General features: G+C 46.7%; 2 protein-coding genes across 2 annotated transcripts in view; one reads left to right on the plus strand and one right to left on the minus strand.

Moving 5' to 3' along the window:
- The first annotated feature begins 219 nt into the window (after positions 1 to 219).
- On the plus strand, positions 220 to 12,241 carry TTC9B (tetratricopeptide repeat domain 9B). The gene is made up of 3 exons (XM_069746772.1): positions 220 to 669; positions 8,995 to 9,177; positions 11,322 to 12,241. Exons 1-3 carry the CDS (start codon positions 231 to 233, stop codon positions 11,414 to 11,416), a joined length of 717 nt encoding a protein of 238 aa, XP_069602873.1. The 5' UTR covers positions 220 to 230; the 3' UTR covers positions 11,417 to 12,241.
- Positions 12,242 to 14,138: 1,897 nt separating this feature from the next.
- The window catches only part of MAP3K10 (mitogen-activated protein kinase kinase kinase 10), an 86,455-nt gene continuing 82,967 nt past the window's right edge, over positions 14,139 to 17,626 (minus strand). The window contains 3 exon segments of the mRNA XM_069746773.1: positions 14,139 to 14,286; positions 14,289 to 14,657; positions 16,984 to 17,626. The exon segment at positions 16,984 to 17,626 is cut by the window's right edge and continues 77 nt beyond it. Of these exon segments, the coding sequence (XP_069602874.1) occupies positions 14,207 to 14,286; positions 14,289 to 14,657; positions 16,984 to 17,626 (1,092 nt within the window). The 3' untranslated portion in view covers positions 14,139 to 14,206.

Here is a 17,626-nt window from a genome sequence, read left to right on the forward strand (position 1 = left end):
GGCGCTTTAATAATAATAATAATAATGGAGATTTTTTTATTCTTAATAATACATTGTACAACTTTTTGTAAGATTCCCATGATTGTAAAGTGATGCGGAATATGTAGATGCAGTATACATAAAAGTGATTATTAGGAGTCTGTACATCCAGACCTGTGTATGGGGAATCATTGACTTAGACAAATACTCAAGGGGTTAAGAAGAGATGGCTCAGCTGTGTGGTACCCGGCATGCAGCGGGGGATGGACTGCTCCAGCTCTCTCCTCCTCCTCCAGCATCCTCAGCATCTCTGCTGTTCATTCCTTATGCACAGAACGTACATACAGAGGGAAAAGGCGCTGGGATACCCCCAGCATGGACCACCACCAGTGAGGACGATGGGAGATCAGACCGGTGTGGGCGGCGGGAGAGCACCGGCCAACACGGAGCCCGAGATAGAGGCCAGGATCCAAAAAGCGGTGGAATTCAAGACCGAAGGCAACCGTTGCTACAAGGACAAAAAATTCAGGGATGCAATAGGCAAGTACCACCGGGCCCTGCTGGTGCTGAAAGGTGTTCACGAAGATGGGGAAGAGAGGAAAGCCAATGGCGGAGCGGGCACAAGGCTGACGGAGGCTCAGAAGGTGCGGGTGGAGGCCACGGAGATCGAATGCTATGACAGCCTGACTGGTAGGTGGTGGAGGCTCCGATGAGGGATGCAGCTGTGGAGGGAGGGGGAGGAGGACTCGCTGATGTGGAAGTGACACAGATTAACCCTGTGAATTGAGATTTGGAGGGAAGCACGGGGGTCCTTTGTGCTCGAAAACCTTTTGTGTGCCAAAGTGGGACACAAAAATTACACAATCTATGTGAAACCCGGCAGCGAGAAGGATGAAGCACGGCACCCTGTGTCACCCTATGCTCCACGTTCTACAGCTCCCTTCTATCTACCCTGCAGTAGGAGGGACAGACTTCATGTCTTATCCCTGTCACCCTGCAGGGGGCGGTACAGACTGCATGTCATACCCTTATCAGCCTGCACGGGGCAGAACAGACTCCATGGCTTCTTACAATCTCTGCGACCCAAACCATCTTTGTCCACCTGCACTATCCAGATAGTGGCCAACGGTACCCTGGACTTTTATTTTCCTCCTGTTTTAAAAGAAAATATGTAAAAAATGTCCCAATTTTACCGAAAGTTACGGAGTATTTCCCTCCCTGATATAGGTTTGAGATGTCACTCAACTTTTCTAGACACTTTTTTGTATAGTTACAGATATGGAAAGACAGGAAAAAGGAAGTACCGAAAAAACCCAGGTGGACTTACCCTTCAGGATTGTAGGAAAGTGGTAATACAACTAGTGTGGGAGATGTTACTAGTGGCTGTAAATATACAGTGTATCACATCTTCACTATTCAGTTCTAAAGTTGTTTTTGTTACTTAACTGCAACTATTTGGGATAAAAATAATTTTTGTCATTCGGTTTCATGAAAGATTTTGCACCACGGTGAATCCGCACACATGGGGGACTGGCATCATCACTCAGAAATGGAAACTAAACTGCATTTTATAATAGAGTCAACTTTAACTATTCTTCTGTCCATATAAAGTGTATATCAAGGATTTATTAACCCCTTTAAGTGTAGCTGTTATTATTGTAAAACATATAATTATAAGTGCTGCAGAGTGTTTCTGATTGGTGGAGGTCCGGGACCTGAGACCCTCCCACCGATCGTCAAAACACCACTTTGAAGTGCGCAGCTCTATAGGGTCCGCACATTGAGTGAATGTACAGACCCAAGCACTTACCATTCTTACTCACTGCTCTGTGCACGTGGAAGGCCCACCAGGCACGTGGGGAACTTGGTACCGCGTCCGGTCGTTATTAAAGGGGTGGTCACAGTGGCAGCGACCCGGTCCGTGGCCCTGGGGGCCCAAGTAAAAGGGATAGTCTTTAAAGGGACACTGTCACCTGAATTTGGAGGGAACAATCTTCAGCCATGGAGGCGGGGTTTTTGGGTTTTTGATTCACCCTTTCCTTACCCGCTGGCTGCATGCTGGCTGCAATATTGGATTGAAGTTCATTCTCTGTTCTCCGTAGTACATGCCTGCACAGTGCAATCTTGCCTTGTGCAGGCGTGTACTATGAAGGACAGAGAATGAACTTCAATCCAATATTGCAGCCAGCATGCAGCCAGCGAGTAAGGAAAGGGTGAATCAAAAACCCCAAAACCCCGCCTCCATGGCTGAAGATTGTTCCCTCCAAATTCAGGTGACAGTGTCCCTTTAAAGGGGGTTTGAGTAAAGTTTGAAAAATAGGAAATGTTTGTGACGCCACCTGTGGTTCTTGGTCAGGGGTGACTGACGCTGCTTAAAGGGGTCCTCTGGGGGTTATGTTACTGCAGCAAAGATGGTATCGCTTCCCACAGGTGAAGCTGGGTCCCCAGGGTTCCCGGTGTGTTTGGGCAAGGATGGTGTGGTGCCGGAAATAAACAGAGGACACAGGGTTACAGTCTTCTTACCTGGTTTACTGGTTGTAGTAAGCCACAGTCCAGGGTACCAGCAATAGGTAGTGATGTGGTGCGGTCGGCCTGGACGCAATGGTGGATTTCTCTCCCAGGTGAGGTTTGTAAGCCTTCCTTCCAGCGCTCTTTTGTGAGGTCCTTGCTGCTTGTGGCTCCCTTTCAAGGTCCTCTCTCTCCAGTCCTGGGACAGTACCCATGTCATGGGCAATACAAGCCTTTTTACAGGGTCTCTATCACGACCCGGGCTCTCTGTGTACTGCTGCACCTTCGGGTGTGGGTGATGACAGACGACTTACAATCTTCTGTCCTTCCGGTTCTGCTGTGGGACCTGAAGTATGACACAGCGTCGGGTGCCCGATTCCTGCGCTTCAGCTCGGAGGGTGCCCGGTCACAGTTCCCCTCCGAACTCCTGACTTCTCCTTTGCTTCTCCCCTCCAACACTTGCTATCACTGCAACCCTTCTGGTTCTCTTCCGTCCTAGAGCTGCAGCACCACACGAGGCTGCACCGCCCCAATCTGCTCATACTCCTCTCTCCTCCAAAGTCTGCTACCATCTGCCTCCTAACTCCAACTGTCTAGCTCCTCCTCCAGACCAGAATCTATATATCTGGGGAAGCTCCCCTGAATCCGGGTTCAGAGCTCCCCCTTCTGGCCTGGATTCAGAATGTGTTGCATGTAGGTGTATTACCTGTTAAATGGAATCCACCTTACCTCCGAGCCTGACATCACCCTCCCTGAAAGGAAGGCAACATCACTGTAACAACCGGTTACCTGGGGAGTTACACCCCCCCCCCCCATTAATTCCAGTACTCCCAGACTGGGAAAAGAAAAACAACAATACAGGTCAAAAATGCAAACATTTTTGGACATGCATGTCAACTGGTTAAACTTAGGCTTCCCTTTATGGGAGGTTCTTGGCTTAAAACGTTACATAACAAACAATTACCAAAAGTGCAAACATTTTAGTATCAGGTGTCCTTATGTACCAATAATAACAATGATGCGAGGGACCCGTCATAAACCCCCAACATAGGTTTTGGGTGGGCTAAAAGGTGTATCATCCAGACCCGGTGTTAAGCCACGCCAAGTGTTTTTTCTTTGAACAGGGCTCTACTCACGCTGCCGTGCATGGTAAAACCAATAAGGGGCACCTTAAGAGGTGCCAACTATTTACAGGGGAAAAGTTTGCAGGTATGCACCGTTCATTACCCTACTGTCTCTTTAAACTTTAATAAACACTAATGAACATAACCAAAACATTTTTAAACCAGGTATCTCTGTTCGTTTATTATCTTATTTCCTCTTCCAAGGTAGGTCCTGGTGTCCAGGGCCGGCTCCAGGTTTTTGAGGGCCCCGGGCGAAAGAGTCTGTGGGCCCCCCCCTTTAACACATACGACGATTCATGATCGCATATAACACAGCCATGTAGTATATAACACAGCCCACGTAGTATTTAACACAGCCACGTAGCATATAACAGCCCATATAGTATATAGCACAGCCACATATATAACACAGCCCACGTAGTATATAGAACAGCTATGTAGTATATAGCACAACCCACGTAGCATATAACAGCCCACGTAGTATATAACACGGCCCACGTAGTATATAGAACAGCCACGTAGCATATAACAGCCCATATAGTATATATCACAGCCACATACTGTATATAACACAGCCCACGTAGTATATAGAACAGCTATGTAGTATATAGCACAACCCACGTAGCATATAACAGCCCACGTAGTATATAACACGGTCCACGTAGTATATAGAACAGTCACGTAGCATATAACAGCCCATATAGTATATAGCACAGCCACATATATAACAGTTCATGTAGTATATAGCACAACCCACGTAGCATATAACAGCCCACGTAGTATATAACACGGCCCACGTAGTATATAGAACAGCCATGTAGTATATAGCACAGCCCACGTAGCATATAACAGCCCATATAATGTATAGCACAGCTCACGTAGTATATAACACAGCCATATAGTATATAGCACAGACATGTAGTATACAGCACAGCCCCCCTTCCCCCAAGAATGGCCCCATAGTCCAGTACTCACTGTTATAGTTACAAAAAAAAACACTCCTCACCTCTCAACGTGCCTGCGCTGCTCCCTGCTCTGGTCTCGGCGGCTGCTGCTGTACTGCCTGACACACAGCGAGTGCGCGATGACGTCATTGCGCACCCGCAGTGTCAGAGGCAGAGTGGGGAATGATGGGAGAGGGAGCGTCAGGTGACGCTCTCTCCTCCATCATTTTCTTTGAACTTTACCGGCAGACGCTGGTATAGTTCAATGCGGCGGGGGAGTTGGCGCTGGCGACAGATGGGCCCCCTGCCTCACAGAGACCCCAGAGAGGCTGCGTGATGTGCCGCTAGCTGAGGGCCCCTGGGGGAGCGGGGGCCCTAGGCAGCTGCATGCCCCTAACGCCGGCCCTGAATGGGCCCCCCTGTCTCGCCAGGGCCCCGGCACTTGCCCGGGTATGCGGGGTGCTGGTGTCCACTGCTTCCTGACTGTGGAAGTTCTGTAGCAAATGTCACAACTGATGACTCAACTGTGAACAGTCCATCAATAGGGGTTTGCATAGCCTGGGTATGTACTCCACTCTCAGTGGCTACACCATTATTGGCACGCTCTCCTGTGTACCGCAGGTCATAATATCCTCTTTCACCATGGTGCCGGGTAAAGGTTACCTTATCTCCTGGGTATAGGTCACAGTCAGGGTGCCCCTTAAAGAGGTGTGACTCCACGGCTCTGCAGTTGACAAATCGTTGAGTAGTTTCTCCATGTTCCTTAATAAACCCCCATCCTCTGTCCAGGTTAAAGGTGAACAGAGTTGCTTTTCTTATTGGTCCTCTATCCGCGAGTCTAGCTTTGCGGGACCGGGCTTTGGCCAGCATACTGCGCTCCTCCATAGCTTCCCATTTGGCTCTGTGCTCTCTGTCCTCTGCAACAAGCTTTAATATTTGCCTTTGGCAGTAATCCTCCTTTTCCACTATTTTTACACAATTGGCTGCTGCTTGGGCCTCTGCTGTAAACCCTATAAGGTTTGTCTTTGGGTGCCTCCAGTGTATGGCTTCCTGCTGCTTGCATGCTCTCAGGGACAAGGATTCAGGTACCAGCGGGTCTGCAAGTGCTCCCTCCACGTCTGTTATGCGGTCCCAGGTTACGGTTGTTGCTACCTGACCGGGCGTTAGGACTGGTGGGGGTTCTAAAGGTCCCACCAGGGTCTCCTCAGCTACTGGGGCAGTTTGCCTACCTGCTTCTCCGGTGCCGGTATCCTCCGCCTCTGCTGGGGTCAGGTGCGCTGGTTGCAGGGCCTGTGGCTGCGATTTCGTCATCTCCTCCAGCAGTCTCTCTCTTTCCGGCTCCGCTGGGGCTGTGAGCGCTGATGGTAAGTTCTGGTATTTTTTTATCATTCTCCTGACCAGGGACTCCTATGCGGCCACTGCTGTCATCTGGGTCCGCAAGAGTTGTCGGGCTAGCTCCTCCATCTCCACGCCGAGGAGCTCCGGATCCAAGGTTGTCATCTGGTCCGGGGTTTCTTGTGGCTGACCGGGGACATCCTCTCTGATGTCGGCAGGTCCCGGCGGCTCTCCACTGCTGTCCGCCATCGCTTTTACCAGGTAGCGTGCAGCCATGCTCCGGCCATGCTTTCCCACGTCTTCTTCCTTCTCTCTGGTTCGTGGGCGGTCTCTGCTCCACTTTCCCGCTGGCCACCTCCAGGGGCGGATCCGTCCTCCTGACGGACATGTTTTGTTTGCATCAAAGTCTCTGTAGTGGGCGGGTCCAGTTTTCGTGCCGATTCTTGAACTCCTCCCATGGCAGCTCATTTTCTCCTTTTCTTTACCCGCCTCGTGGTGCAACAATGGCAGCCATTACACAGTCCAATACAGTCCATGGTGCACAGGACCCATTTCAATGGGTCGGTCCATCATGTTCATGACGCCAAGATGAAACACCCGCCAAGGCCATGGGGTACTCGTTACCGGGTCCGGTCATTATTAAAGGGTGGTCACGGTGGCAGCGACCCGGTCTGTGGCCCTGGGCGCCCAAGTAGAAGGGACAGTTTTTAAAGGGGTTTGAATAAAGTTTGAAAAATAGGAAATGTTCGTGACGCCACCTATGGTACTCGGTCAGGGTGACCGACGGTGCTTAAAGGGGTCCTCTGGGGGTGATGGTACTGCAGCAAAGATGGTATCGCTTCCCACAGGTGAAGCTGGGTTCCCAGGGCTCCCGGTGTGTTTGGGCAAGAATGGTGTGGTGCCGGAAATAAACAGTGGACACAGGGTTACAGTCTCCTTACCTGGTTTACTGGTTGTAGTAAGCCACAGTCCAGGGTACCAGCAACAGGTGGTGATGTGGTCCGGTCGGCCTGGAGGCAATGGTGGCTCCCCCATTCAGAGCTCCCCCTTCTGGCCTGGATTCAGAATGTGTTGCATGTAGGTGTATTACCTGTTAAGGTACCTTCACACATAACGATATTGTTAACGATATCGTTGCTATTTGTGACGTAGCAACGATATCGTTAATGAAATCGTTATGTGTGACAGCGACCAACGATCAGGCCCCTGCTGGGAGATCGTTGGTCGCTGAATAAAGTCCAGAACTTTATTTCATCGCTGGACTCCTGCTGACATCGCTGGATCGGCGTGTGTGACACCGATCCAGCGATGTCTTCACTGGTAACCAGGGTAAACATCGGGTAACTAAGCACAGGGCCGCGCTTAGTAACCCGATGTTTACCCTGGTTACCATGCTAAAAGTAAAAAAAAACAAACACTAGATACTTACCTACAGCTGTCTGTCCTCCAGCGCTGCGCTCTGCACTCCTCCTGTACTGGCTGTGAGCCGGAAAGCAGAGCGGTGACGTCACCTCTCTGCTTTCCGGCTCACAGCCAGTACAGGAGGAGAGCAGAGAAGCAGAGCGCAGCGCTGGAGGACAGACAGCTGTAGGTAAGTATCTAGTGTTTGTTTTTTTTTACTTTTAGCATGGTAACCAGGGTAAACATCGGGTTACTAAGCGCGGCCCTGCGCTTAGTTACCCGATGTTTACCCTGGTTACCGGCATCGTTGGTCGCTGGAGAGCTGTCTGTGTGACAGCTCTCCAGCGACCAAACAGCGACGCTGCAGCGATCCGGATCGTTGTCGGTATCGCTGCAGCGTCGCTTAATGTGAAGGGGCCTTTAAAGAGAATCCTCCTTGCCTCCAGGCATGACATCATCCTCCCCGAAAGGAAGGCAACATCACTGTAAAAGGTTACCTGGGGTGTTACACACTATGGGGTCCGCACATTGAGTGAATGTACAGACCCAAGCACTTACCATTCTTACTCACCGCTCTGTGCACGCAGCTCGTATAGGAGTCCCACATTTCCAAGCGTTGTTTTGATTGATCAGTGGGGGTCTCAGAACATGGACCCTCCTAGGTTAAAAATGCTATGCAGCTCCTGTAATATACAAATTGACCGATTTTTGCACACCTGATTTTTTTCATTGATGTATCAGTGATTGCGTAGGACCAGTTTTAATGGCACCAGTTTGAGATTCATATATTTGATTTTTTTAATGATATTTTGGCGGTGAAGGAAAAAGGGGGGTATGCAAAAAAAAAATTCTATAATTCTGACACTGTTTTTGTCTTGTTCTTTACTGTATTTTGCAAGTCAGTACATAAATAACGTTGTCAAATAGGTATATTTTTTAGGGAATTCAAGACTCCTAAACATACAGTATATGATGAAAGTTGGCTGAACCCGCCGATATTGGCAAGACCGTTCAATCATCTGATGTGTATGGGGGGACTCCCGAACCTTCACCCCGACAGATGAGCCAGAATTTATATTTTTATAAGCAGATTGCTACGACCCCGCATTGGCAGCAATCTGGGTGGGATGCAACTTTCTAAATATTATATTGTCCTGATATTGCAAATCTCTGGCCTTTCTGGGAAGGGGGCAGAGGTGCAGATCCAAAGGTTTGCTTTTCACACGGGCAATCGTGATCTCACATTCAAGTATTTTCCAACATCTACATTACTAGACCCTCAGGGGCAGAATTGGCCCTGGATGGATTTCCGTACTTTGCATCTTGTCCTGATTATTTCCCATTAATATTTACTAAACCCCTTAAAAGCGGAACACCAGGATGATATGCAATACATCTCCTCTCCCCTTATAATAAAAAATTAACGTGACTGTTATATTCCGAGTTATTCCGATAAAGAAAAAAATGCAAACCGCGAAGAACCTATATATACCTAAAAGAGGGGGAGAATTTTTGGTGGAGCTAATTTGCATATCCCACCAAGAAGTGCTGGTTTGCATGAAACCTGAACATCTCCTGCACTTTTGACTTCTAGGTCTACCATGAACAAACAGGTTCCTTGCTCCTTTTTTTTTTTACATGTGCCCTGTTCTGTATAGGAGTGATAATAATTATTATATTCCCCCCGGTAATTGCCTCCACAGCCTGTTTGCTGCAATCCGAGCTGGTAAACTACGAGCGGGTGAAGGAATATTGCCTGAAGGTGCTTGAGAAACAGACCAGTAACTTTAAAGCCACGTATCGGGCCGGCATCGCCTTCTACCACTTGGGAGACTATGGCAATGCCTTGCTCTATCTCAAAGAAGCTCGAAGCCGGGAGCCTACAGGTAAGACATTCTTCCCAAATCATTGGTACCATGGCCAATACTCATCATTAGTACCAATCTGCGATGATCAAGTTCAACTTCAAATGCGGCCTATCGAGGACAAGTAGAAGATCTCCAGAATGGCAATTAAAGGGTTATTGCCTTCTTCACACATGGTTCTTATCAGATAGAGCTTGTAAAAACAAGCACTTTTCCAATTTACTGCTTATTTACCGTAAATTTGCAGCCGTTCTTGAGATATTAACACTTTTCTTTTGTTTACAGCTCGTTGCCTAAGAGACCGACCACCGCTGCTATTTAGGTTCAGACCAGCCAGGGTTAGGACCTAACTGCACGCTTCAGTTTCAAAACAGCACTTACAAGCTCAATAGAAAGGAGCTTGTAAGCACTATGCATGTTCAGCCGTCGAGCAGCAATGGTCGATCTCCGAGGCAATGAGCTGTATATAAAAACGAGAATATCTCAAGAACTACTGATTATTTTAACAAGCAGTAAATAGCAAAATTGGTTGTATTTACAAACACTATCTGAACATGTGCATTTAAAGGGAACCTGTCACCCCGTTTTTTCAATATGAGCTTAAAATAGCGTTAAATAAGGCCTGAGCTGTGCTTTACAATAGTGTCTTTATTGTCCCCTGATTCCCCACCTTTGCTGCCAAAATACCTTAGTAAAGTCGCCGTTTTTGCCTGTCAATCACGCTGGACCGGTCAAATGGGCGTGGTGAAATCGCTGCTTCTCCCCCACCTCTTGCTTGTCCCTAAGAAATTTCTTCCCGGCGTTGGCGTAGTGTTTTGTGCCTGCGCAGTGCATTCCGCTCTCGCGCCTGCGCATTATGCTTTGCCCAACTGTGGGCATAGCATACAGCACATCACTGCGCATGCGGTTCTTCACTGTAACCTGTGTGCCCAGAAGTCTGGATATGCAAATTTGCATATCGAGACTTCCGGGGCACAGAGGTTACAGTAAAAAACCAGCGCATGCGCAGTGATGTATTGTATGCTTTGCCCACTGTTGGGCAATACATACTGCACATGCGCAAGAGCGGAATGCACTGTGCAACTACAAAAAAAAGAGCGTGATCTGTGCTGTTCACAGATCGAGTTACGTCAGACACGCCGAGAAGCGGGAGGAGAAAGTGATTTCACCACGCCCATTTGACCGGACCAGCGTGATTGAAAGGCGAAAACGGCGACTTTACTAAGGTATTTTGGCAGCAAAGGTGGGGAATCGGGACAATAAAGACACTATTGTAAAGCACAGCTCAAGCCCTATTTAACGCTATTTTTAGCTCATATTGAAAAAACGGGGTGACAGGTTCCCTTTAAGAAGATGGAAATAATCTGTTAAATAATAAAAAAAAATTGTTGACAGACCATGTATGTGAGCAATCAGGTGTTTCTTGGTTTTATTTTAAAGTAAATATACACAGATATGTGATACATATTTGGTGGGAGGCCGACTGCTGAGACTCCTCCTGACCCCAGGAATGGGGGACCCCAAGTTCTCTGTGTAAATGGAACATTACTTAGCATGTGCCACCACAGCTCCATTAATTTTCCACTATCATTCTATAGGTAGTTAATGGCGAGATGATTGCACATGCTCAGTCACTTTTTACACTTTGGCTCTCAATTCTTGGGATAAATAGTGGTCTCAGCAGCTGGACCCCCCAGGAGTCAAATATTTATTCTCCGTCCTGTGGATTAGTGATATATGTTCTTTAAGAGATGGCTACATTAAGGGAGTTGTCAGGTTTAGAAAACCCATTTTTTGGATTTTCTTCTAATTCCCAAAGTAGAGTGGGGCTACGAAAGGGGGTTTCTGGAGGACCTCTCATGTATGGCATAGCCAACCCATGCTATGGATGGGCACGGTGTAATGCTTAATTGTCTCTGTAGTGGTGCTGCATGGGAATCTGAAGATTTCCAGCTGATCATCAGGGTCCCAACGATAGGACATTTATTTGTCTAAAGTGTTCATTTATATAGGAATTTTGAACTGTTTGTATGGTAGCTGTCAACCATGACGTCATATCTGTTCCCTATATGCCTAGCACAGGATTTTTTTTTTTATGGAGTCACCCTTTAAACTAATTTGCATATCCCATACAGCTGAAATGTGACTTTTTTTTTTCCATACAGACACCAACGTCCTTCGTTACATCCAGCTGACAGAAATGAAAGTGCAGAGGTCAAGCCAACGGGAAAGGAAAAATTTTAAGGAAGTGATTGGATAGCCCAACGTTAGACCCGACCTTGACCCTTCACCAAACTTGTATGTTGAGATACTGTGAGCAAGAGCATGGCGGCTAATACTGAGCATTGCCCTGTGCAAACCTCAACAGTCTTTCTCTCATCCAGAGAACATGATATAAAAGAATAATGCAGCTCTGGCACTTTATATAAATTTATTTAAGGAAAAAAAAAAAGATTATTTTAGGAATCTATCTGCCTCTCCACTACCTATAATGTGTCAATGCATGCATCAAGTGTTCATGTGTATGTGTGTGTTTTTTCTATCAAGGATAGACGGCACATACATAGATGTATGAACTCTTCGTATTTGGACGGGTCATGCTCAGTAGCTCTGGAGGCAGCATGCTGATTTTAAAGGAAGCCCCCAATTTCAGCTCTCATCCATGCCATATTGCGTCACGAATGAGGATTGCCCTAATGACAGTGTCCCAAGAGTTGACTCTTTACATACCCACCTGAAACGGAGACTTTTAAAATCCTAACCTACGCTACTCTTACCTGTCGTCGCCCTCCGCACAGACGACAACCAAACAAACGACCGCATCGAGTTCAGATTTACAAGAACTTTCCAGAAAATGGATGTTAAGTGTGACTCCTGATCCGATCTGTACATGTATCGCCGCCTCTGCACCTTACACTTCTAGTTAACGCTTTGCACTTTCGGCATAAGCGGGAAACAGAATTCGGACAGACCTACCGCTCCCTCATGCCATTCGAAGTGAAATTGTGGCTCGTTCTTCAGTCTCAGAAAACATAAGGATGTTGTGTAGGACTTTCTTTTGTAAATAAAAAGACAGCAAATTCTGTTTCTGCATTTGTTTGTCAAAGTTAAAAACAAAACAAAAAACGAAAACCTAAAAAAAACGTACATATTGATTCCTCAATTATTGGGACCCCGGTCTCTGGTGTGGGGTGAATAATAATTGTTTCTTATTTAAACGTACGGAACAAATATTTTGCCCAATTTAAATGTTTAAGTCCAAACCTTTTTTTTTTTCCTTATGTTTTTTTTTAACCCTTTCAGGACTCGGACAGTTTTGGGCCATAACTTTTTTCATTTTTCCGTCACTATAGCAGTATGAGGACTTGTCTTTTGAAGGACTAGATGTAGTCCTGATGACAACATTCATTTTACCATGTAATATACTGAAAAACTAGCAAGAAATTCGGTGAATTCTGGCATTTTTATTTGTTTGTCGTTTACTGTACGGGTTAAGTATTTTATCGCTTCACAGATTGGACTTTGTGGTAATATATGATTTTAATTTTTTGGGGGAGTGCTTCAAACTTTTTTTTTTTTAATTTATACTTTTTTTTTTAATAACATTTGACTTTATTCTTTGTAGATACCTTTGTTGACGTGAACTTTCGATCTTGTACTAGATAATGCAATTCTTTAATATTACAGTATACAGTAAAATAAAAAGATCTCCTATGAAGTCCGCTGCATGGCTAGGCTTTATAGATGTACCAAAGATGGGGGGGGCTTTCTGAAGCCTAGCTGCCATGGTAAATCAACAGCACCCTGTGATTTCATCATAAAGCATGAGGAAGTGTCAATAAATGGGCACCCAAATAAATGTGCAGTCACAAGGCAATATTTAAAGTCCCCAAAGATAGAAAATCCCTTTAAGGGTTTATTCTAGGAAGTTTCTAAAATCTCCCTAAAAGTATATCCTGAATGTTGGTTTGAAGGGTACTCGTCATTTCAGGTGACTTTTCAGAATAAGCTGTTGTTTGGGCACATGAGGAATAACACAATTTCTGGACATTTCTTGCATCCCACCCTCCACAGACTGTTGAATTTTCAGTTGTCTCTAAGCTAGTGAGTGGAGTCTAGCAGCTATGATGTCTCCCAGACACAGACGTGATTGATCCCTGTTCCTATGTCTATCTGTAACAAGTGTTAAGAAGAAGCAACATGGAGGACATTATACATTAATACTGAGCAGTGTAGCTGTGAATTCATCTCTAAGTGGTTGGTAAAAAAAAAAACACAAGACAGCACTGTTCTCTCACTTAGTTCCTTATCTTCTCCCATCTTCGTAGACTTCAATAGGCAGCTGTAATCTGATCCCTCAGTGAGCCAGGTGGAGGTGAGAAGTGGCTCATAAGAGGAGAAATAAGCAGAGTTCACTGATAAGATATAAGCAAGTACGAGAAACTTTGTGATATATTATTGATTTATTCAAGTTTCTCGACCATTTAACCCATATGTTGCCTGTGTAACAGTAATATATCCAGATATTGCTAGTTAATCTATGTGCCATAGACCACATTGGTAAAGTTGTTTATTAATACTTCAGTCACCATTAAGACGACAACAGATGGAGAAAGTCGGAGGGAACGTTTGCACCCTTTAACTGCTGGAAGTCACTACATCCCGACTACTGTCATGCTACAATGGAGCTAAACCAGTGATTTCCAAAATGTCTGCAAGGTCTTTGATGCCCCAAGACACGGCTTGGCGGTAAGGATACTTGTAAACACAGGTAGGTTAAGCAAAGGCTCAGTCATTTTCACAGAAATCAATAAGATAATCCAATCCAAGGACTGATAACGTTACAGTCGGGGGACTTTTAAACGGTTACTAGGCCCCCCCCAAGGATTCAGCAGAGGATTCATACATTGGACCCCGTTTGCTCCGTTTCAACTGCTCTTGACCATAGGAATAAAGTTGGGGGATGAGGAACGACCCCTTAATTAATTTACTTATTTATTTTCTTCATACCTGTTGGGTTACAGCCACGAAATACATTCATAAGAGCCGCTTATTTCCTGCAGGAGGCAGCAGCAGAATAATACTTGGTGCCGATGGCCTCGTACGTTAAGACACGTCGGCTCCCATATTATAATAAGGGTCAGTCTGTGCTCGCCCCCCTCCACCACACAGAGGGACAGTGTTGTCCAATCTCTGTCCTTCCACCTCCATGTCCAGCAGGGTCTCCTCAACGCCCCCAACCTGGATGCCATCGATGGATCCGCTGGAGCTGCCATCCCCACCGCTTCCAGATGGAGATGAACTGTGAGTCCGAGAAAGGGACACAAATTTCCAAGGGTCCAAACGAGGCCGGCTAGAAGAGGGTCGAGGCCGAGGGGCAAATTCCAAGGTGGTTGGTCTTTCTACTGCTAAATCCTTGTCGTAGGGTTTACGTCTGGCTGGAGGGGGGAACACAAAATGGGGGTCCGGAAGGCGAGGAAAAGGAGTGTGCTCTTTGGAACCTGCGAGAATAAAACAGATTATTAGACTCTACAAATATATCCAATTTATGAGTTCTAACTCCTGGAGATCTTTAGTGCCAGCTGTGTCCGATGCTCTCTGATCTCCTATACCTATGTGAGATACTGTAATTGTTCATTCAATGCAGCCGCGCAGGTTTATGGGAATATTCATATTCTAGGGATTGATGTTAGGCTTTCTTTCACCTGCTCACAAGTTCAGTTTATGCCCTAGTCCTGCACCTAATCGCAAAAGTTGAGCAAAAAGGTTTGCGATGCCCTGGTCCGGTGTCCAGTCTGGTCATCCATGCAATCCCGTCCTCCATGCATTCCGGTGCCTGCCATTCTTCACTACTTCAGCCGGCTTCCTCAGCGCCTCTTGTGCTCACTAGACTCTGTGACATCATGACGTAACCACTGGGGCTCATACAACCTCATGAGGGGCAACAAGCTTCAACGTCATGACTTGGGGACCTAATAAGCACCAGAGGTGCCCAGGATACCAGGCCGAGAATGATGGCCAAAGTAGCGAAGACTGGCTTCTACAGAGGACTAGACTGGATGCCGGGTGGCACAAATCTTTTTTGCTCACTTCTACTAATCAATCTGGTTAATGATAGGAGGCTTGGTGATTCCACTCCTGGTACTCCGCCCTAGGAGTACATGCCCCAGTTGCCCCGATAGCTCCATCCCTAGGAAGTAGTGACCTTTGACATATATTTTGGCCACATAAAAGGGTAAATATTAGGGCACAGTCAGATCGGAGCGAGATCGGAACTGGCTGGCGGCTCTCCAGACCCGAGTGTGAGGGCTTCATGTATTTCTATGCATGTGTCACACTGGGGTCAGGAGAGCCGCCAGCCAGTCTGTGCACTGTGTTCAGATCGCGCTCTGATTTATATGGCCATCTGAATGCGCCCTCAGCAGAAGAACACTGGCGGGTATTGGCTAGTCATGAGTAGTTGGTTAACAATATATGAGGGCCACAGTAAACGGGGCACTCTATTACTTATCTATATTTTAAAGGTACAAATTGATTCGTAGGACCAGATAAAGTGGCCACGTCAGACATTTATGACCATTGCGAGCCCTGCGAACCACCTCCTACCTGCCAGTGGCCACGGCTCTGGTTTTGATTAACCGGCCTGGCATGATTGATGACGACGTTGCACCAGGCCAGTTAATCAAACGAGTAGTCGGGGTTGCCTTGTGGTGAACACAGATTAGAGATTTTGCCGCTAGACCAAATCTTGCAAATCGATCTGCACCATCTCTAGAAAGTCTTCAGATGCAACATCCCAACAAAGGATCTTTAACGATCCATGTCCCCACATGGTGACAGAGCAGCTCTCTCGGATATGGTGGCACGATGAATATTTCACAATTTTGGTGTGAGCTACGCTGTCTACAGCTGACAGGCTGAGGCTGCGGATGATTATAAAGGGCATTCTGGGGGAGTCTTCATTCTCTGCCAGACCACAGTGAACAACGCTCTTCCAAAAACAGAAAAATTACGTCTGCATCATTTCCCATTCTCCTACACGCTGTGGAGCACAACAGCACACACAACCTTTATACAAACCTGCGGTGTGGAGAAAATGGCTAAAAAGCTCACCTAGCATAAAGAAAGCCCCCATGGCCTGCAAACACAAGTCCGTGAGATGTCGTCAATAGTCAGGCCATCAGGTGTACGTGTGTATGGAGGGTCGGGAGAATAGCTGTTTGCCAAATCGGTTTAAAGGGTTATTCTCTTTTTCACAAATGAGTTTTTTCAGATAGAGCTTGTAAATACAAGCAATTTTGCAATTTATTGCTTATTAAAATTTGTTGCCCTTCTTGAGATATTAACATTTTTGTTTTGTTTACAGCTCGTTGCCTTAGAGACCGACCACCACTGGTAGATAACAGAACATGGCCAGTGCTTACAAGCTCTTATCTACTGAGCTTGTAAGCACTGTTTGGCTGCTGGCCAGGATTGCTGGAGCATGATGTTACCTCCTAATCCAGGCCAGCTTGAGTGCAGTGCTTACAAGCTAGAAAGCAGCAGTGGTCGGTCTCCAAAGCAACGAGCTGTATACAAAAGGAAAGTGTTAATATCTCAAAAACGGCTGCAAATTTTAATAAGTAGTAAATGGCAAAAGTGCTTGTTTTTACAAGTACTATCTGACTACCCCAATCTATAAATAGGGAAATAATTCCTTTAAGTCCTGTATGCCTATCATGTATATAGCTCTTATATACTCTCTTATAGAACAAGTGACTCGTGGCACTTGGTCCTTTTTCTGTTTTCCCTATTTACTAATGTGGCGAATACACACCCAATACTGACCTGTGTCAGACGTCTGAGGTGGGGTGCTGCCATCTGACGGTGAGCGCCGGTGACCTTGTGTGACCTGCCGTATGGCCCCATCAGACGGGGTTCTCCTGTGGCCCCTTGCTGCAGAGGCGTTGGGTCTGGTGGCTGTGACGTGTGTAGGGGTCAGTGATTGTCGTGGGTCCCGCTTGAAGCTTTCCACTTTATAGTCCACAAGTGGGTTTCGCCCATCACTCTGCTCCCTACCGGACTCCTCGCCGCCCTGTTGCCCACAGGACACAATATCATTGGCCAAAACAGCCTCGTCGCTGTCTGAGGGGATAAGGGACTTGGTAGAGTTACAGTCTGAGATGGAAGACAAGGAGATGAGGGTGACCGAGCTGGCTGGTATGACTGGATCGTCTTTAGACATAGAGCGGCTGGGTGAATTGGCGGTACGTCTCTGCCCTCTTGCTGCCCACTGAAAGATGCCCTTTCTCTTTTCCTCCTGGGGCACCAGGTCAGTTAGGTCAGTACCCAATGCCACCGCCGCCAAGAAGGACGCGCAGCCCAGCAGCACTAGTTCAGTTTTCTTGCGCGACTGAGGGGTCCGCTTGGGACTGTCTGATGATGAGGTGGCAGATAAGCTGGAGTCCTCAGTGTTGCTCCGGACATCGGT

The sequence above is a fragment of the Ranitomeya imitator genome, chromosome 2 (genome assembly GCF_032444005.1).
Source record: "Ranitomeya imitator isolate aRanImi1 chromosome 2, aRanImi1.pri, whole genome shotgun sequence".
Lineage (NCBI taxonomy): Eukaryota > Metazoa > Chordata > Amphibia > Anura > Dendrobatidae > Ranitomeya > Ranitomeya imitator.

Coding starts and splice junctions, on each gene's coding strand:
- TTC9B (XM_069746772.1), top strand. CDS start 231: ATGCAGCGGGGGATGGACTGCTCCAGCTCTCTCCTCCTCCTCCAGCAT. Junction 670..8,994: donor ATGCTATGACAGCCTGACTG/GTAGGTGGTGGA, acceptor TTGCCTCCACAG/CCTGTTTGCTGCAATCCGAG. Junction 9,178..11,321: donor TCGAAGCCGGGAGCCTACAG/GTAAGACATTCT, acceptor TTTTCCATACAG/ACACCAACGTCCTTCGTTAC.